Source organism: Hakea prostrata, chromosome 1, assembly GCF_041222555.1.
Source record: "Hakea prostrata isolate BN-2017 chromosome 1, UWA_Hpros_2, whole genome shotgun sequence".
NCBI classification, from domain to species: domain Eukaryota; kingdom Viridiplantae; phylum Streptophyta; class Magnoliopsida; order Proteales; family Proteaceae; genus Hakea; species Hakea prostrata.
Genome location: NC_142600.1, coordinates 53,340,298 through 53,344,934, shown reverse-complemented (window position 1 = coordinate 53,344,934; position 4,637 = coordinate 53,340,298). Strand labels below are relative to the sequence as shown.

General features: G+C 42.2%; 1 protein-coding gene across 1 annotated transcript; it reads left to right on the top strand.

The window, feature by feature from the left end:
• Positions 1-3,159: 3,159 nt before the first annotated feature.
• On the top strand, positions 3,160-3,934 carry LOC149029136 (uncharacterized). Its single transcript, XM_089142239.1, has 2 exons — positions 3,160-3,510; positions 3,608-3,934. Exons 1-2 carry the CDS (start codon positions 3,160-3,162, stop codon positions 3,932-3,934), a joined length of 678 nt encoding a protein of 225 aa, XP_088998365.1.
• The last annotated feature ends 703 nt before the right edge of the window (positions 3,935-4,637 follow it).

The following is a 4,637-nucleotide window of genomic DNA, read 5'->3' as shown; positions in this document are numbered from 1 at the left end:
TCCACGAATACACGGTCAGAAAGCCACAATCGACTTGGAGACGACACTCTCCTCCTGGTCAAGAGGAGTACACGCCTTTGAACACTCCACGATCGGAAATCTTGATGCAAATCAAGAACCAAGATATTCTGGAGTGGCCGTAAAAAATAATAACAAAGACGAGAGAACAGAACATGGAGAAATACTGCCGCTTTCACAAGGATTATGGGCACTATACAAACGAATGTAGACACCTGAAGGCTGATATTGAGAGATTGATAAATCAAGGTCACCTAGCAAGCTTTGTCAAGGGTTGACAAAATGAACAGAGAATGATCCCTGAGAAAAGGGATTGTTCGGGAAGTAGAGAGTGTCGGACGGAAGTTCCCAGGCCAAAAAAGGGCAAGGAGGTAGTGAGACCTAGTCGATTCCCAATTCTTATGATATTCAGGGGAGTTGAACCCGAGTCATTAAGAAAGCTCAAGGCAAGATCCCCAATTTGTGGGTTCAGGAGAGTCCTAGAAGCACAAGAAATTGGAAGAAAATCCTATCATATTCAGTGAGGAGGACGAGCGAGACGTATGCACACCTCACGATGATGCCATAGTAATAAAAGTGGAGATTGGACGGTGAGAAGTACATAGGGTCCTAGTAGACATGGGATCCTCAGCCGACCTTATGTCTTACGAAGCTTAACAAAAGCTAAAAATTGAAGAAGGTTTGTTAAAGCCGTCATCAACACACCTTTACGGCTTTGCTGGGTCATCAGCTGTGGCCGAAGGATCAATCTAGCTGGACCTTTCAGTGGGAAATTTCCCAAAGGAAGCAACTATTCGGGTAAATTTCCTAGTCGTTCGGGACCTTCCCGCTTATAATGTTATTCTTGGCAGACCTTCCCTAACAAAGCTAGGCGCAATAGTCTCTCCAAGACACATGAAGATTAAGTTCCCTACTGAAAAGGGAATTGGTCAGGCGGCTTCGAATCAAAGACTCTCCCGACAGTGTTATGTAGCCTACCTCAGGGATAAAATTGGACCTGAAAAGGCCACCGCCTTGCCAATTGAGGTAAGGGACGATTGGGATGAGGAGATCATGCAAAGACCCGAACCTGTTGAGAAGCTAGAGTGAGTTTTGTTACGACCAGAGAATGAAGAAAAAGCGACTCATATTGGGTCTGAGCAACCAGAAGTTTTCAAGGAAGAATTAAAAGCTATCCTTTGGGAAAATGTGATGTGTTTGCTTGGTCAGCTGATGACATGCCAGGTATTGATCGAGCGGTAGCAAACATAAACCTTGGATCAACCCTAGCATCAAACTAGTGATTCAGAGAAGATGGAACTTTTCAATTGAAAAAAATGAGGCAATCAGAGGAGAAGTTGAAAAACTGAAAAGCTCAAGATTTATCGAAGCAATCGAGTGCTCGGTATGGTTGGCTAATGTCGTGATGGTAAAGAAGTCAAACGGGAAATGGAGAATGTGCATAGATTACACAGATCTCAACAAGGCATGCCCGAAGGACTGTTATCCGCTTCCTTGAATAGATCTTTTGATTGATGCAACTGTGGGTTATTAAACGTTAAGTTTCATGGATGCCTACTCAGGGTATAAACAAATCCTAATGAATAAGGAAGATGAGAAATTCACGGCCTTCATAACTGATCGGGAAAGCTATTTTTACAAAGTAATGCCATTTGGATTGAAGAATGCAGGAGCTACTTACCAAAGGGCAATAAATAAGATCTTTAGTGATCTAATTGGAAAAAACGTTGAAGTATATGTAGATGATATGCTGGTAAAAAGCCAGCAGACAGGGCACATTGCGGATCTTAGAGAAGTATTTTCTATTTTAAGAAAGTATCAGATGAAGCTAAACCCAGAGAAGTGTGCTTTTGGAGTGTCTTTGGGAAAGTTTCTAGGGTTCATGGTCTCTCAAAGAGGAATCGAGGCCAACCCTGTTAAGATACAAGCCTTGATCAACATGGAGCCTCTGAAGATTGTTCAGAATGTACAATGTCTAACGGGACGCATAGCCGCATTGACCCAAATCATTTCTCAGTCGGGAGAAAAATGTTTGCCTTTCTTCAAAGCCCTAAAGGACTTAAAAGGAAAGCAAGGAGGCTCAATGGACAGACGAATGTCAGAAGGCGTTCGAGGAATTAAAAACCAGGCTTGGGCAGCCACCTTTGCTCTCCAAACCTGAGAAAGGAGAGACTTTACAACTATATCTAGCTACTTCACGATCGGCTGTTAGCGCGGTTCTTATTCAGGAAAAAGAAAAGCAGCCGCGGCCCATATATTACATCAGTCATGTACTTTTGGATGTAGAAATGAGGTATTCGGCGATAAAAAAACAGGCTCTGACACTTCTGATGGCAGCTAGAAAGCTAAGACCATATTTCCAAGTTAAGACCATATTAACCAATTTTCCTCTCAAAAAGATTTTATTTAAACCTGATTTATCCAGAAGGATGGTGGCATGGTCAGTAGAGTTCAGGGAATTTCAAATAGATTTCAAACCCTGGACCGCTATAAAAGCGCAGGCCTTGGCAGATTTCATAGTCGAATCAACAACCCCAATCGAAGAAGAAAACAAATTTACTCTTCCAAGTATGTGGCAAGTATATGTCGATGGTTCTAGCAACAAATACGGATCGGGAGTCCTATTCAAGAGTCCAAGGGGATTTCTTATTTGATACGCTCAGAGATTCGGATTCAAAGCGAGCAACAATGAAGCAGAGTACGAAGTTTTCATTACTGGACTTCGGCTTGCTAAAGCATTAGCAATAACATAAATGATTTATAGCGATTCCCAGCTCATCATCAATCAAGTGGAAGGAGAGTACGGGATAAAAGTGCCTCGGTTACAGAGGTATCAGGAGCTAATTCAGACTCACCGAAAAGAGTTCCAAGAGATTAAGGTATGTCAAATACCAAGAAATGAAAACACAGTAGTAGACGAACTCTCAAGGTTGGCCAATGCTAAAGAAAAGACTTTAGGACCATCAATTTACATTGAGGAATTGAGCCCCCCAAGTGCTCAGGCGAACGAGGTATCCTACGTAGAAAGCAGAAGATGCTGAATGGATCCAATTATTGAATACATCAAGAGATAACCAGCTTCTGAAGATTCAAAAGAAGCTTGATCTCTTAGAATTCGGGCGGCCAGATATACCATTTAGAATGGGAGGCTTTACCAAAGGTACTTTGCAGGACCATTACTTAGATGTATCAAGAGCGAAGGAGCTAAAAGGGCCCTGGCAGAGGTACACAAAGGAATCTGCGGAGCACATATGGGAGGTTGAGCATTGGCGCATAAGATTCTCAGACACGGTCTTAACATCAATTCTTAACCCAATTCCAATCGCAATGTGGGGAATTGACCTAATGGGCAAATTTCCTAAAGCATCAGGTGCAAGGGAATACCTAGTCGTAGCGATTGATTATTTTACCAAATGGGTAGAAGCAGTTCCCTTTGGCCTCAATTACAGAGAAGAAGATGGAAAAATTCGTACTGGAGTCAATCATCCACCGGTTTGGGATTCCAAAAATAATCGTAACCGATCATGGAACACAATTTGACAACCCACAGTTTGAGCTTTTATGCAATACTTATATGATTGAGCATCAGATGTCATCAATAGCATATCCTCAGAGTAACGGCCAAGTAGATGTCACGAACCGAACATTGCTCGAAGGAATAATGAAAAGGCTCGAGACCAACAAAACCTTATGGGTAGAAGGATTGCCATATGTCCTTTCGGCGTACCGAACTACCATCCGAACACCAACTAGAGAGACACCATTTAAATTAACTTACGGCTCAGAAGCATTAGCGCCAATAGAAATAAAGGCAGGAACTCTTCGAGAAAGAGAATTCGAGGAAAAGGCGAACAAGCAAGGTTTGTTAGATAACCTTGAATATTTAGACGAGGTTCAGGAAAAAGTGATCGTCTGAATCCAACAATACAATAGGAATATAGCATCTCACTACAACGCTCAAGTAAAGCATCGTCAATTCTGAGCAGGTGATTTGGTTCTAAGGAACACCCTTGCATCGGACCCGCGTCATCAACGAAAGTCGGATCCAACATGGGAAGGACCATACATGATCATTAGGCAAATGGGTTCGTGAGCATACAAGCTAAAGGATTTAGTAGCTGACTGAGAGCTTGACCGATCGTGGAACGCGAAGCATTTGAAGAAATATTTTTCTTAATTTGATCAATTTTGATGTAGGAAGATCTGCGGATTTTTAACACAATTCTCAATTTCTTCACCACCAAATATTTTGATTGGGGACACATATACGTATAAGGAAGGATATCTAGAATCAAAAGGCTTCAGGTAAAACCGAGTGAGACCTTTGAATGCCTCAAAAATTTCCCAGGAGTTTTCAGGTCAAAGGCATCGGGTAGCACCGAGTGGGTCCTTCGAAAGCCTAGAAAAATTCTAAGGAATTTACTAGGTCTAAGGCATCGGGTAAAACCGAGTGGGTGCTTCGAAAGCCCCGAAAAAGGAATTTTTTAAGGTCAAGGGCATCGGTCAATACCAAACAGAACCTTAGAAAGCCTACAAAATTCGTTTTGTAGGTAAAAGGCATTGGGTAGCACCGAGTGGGTCCTTCGAAAGCCTAGAAAAATTCTAAGGAATTTACTAGG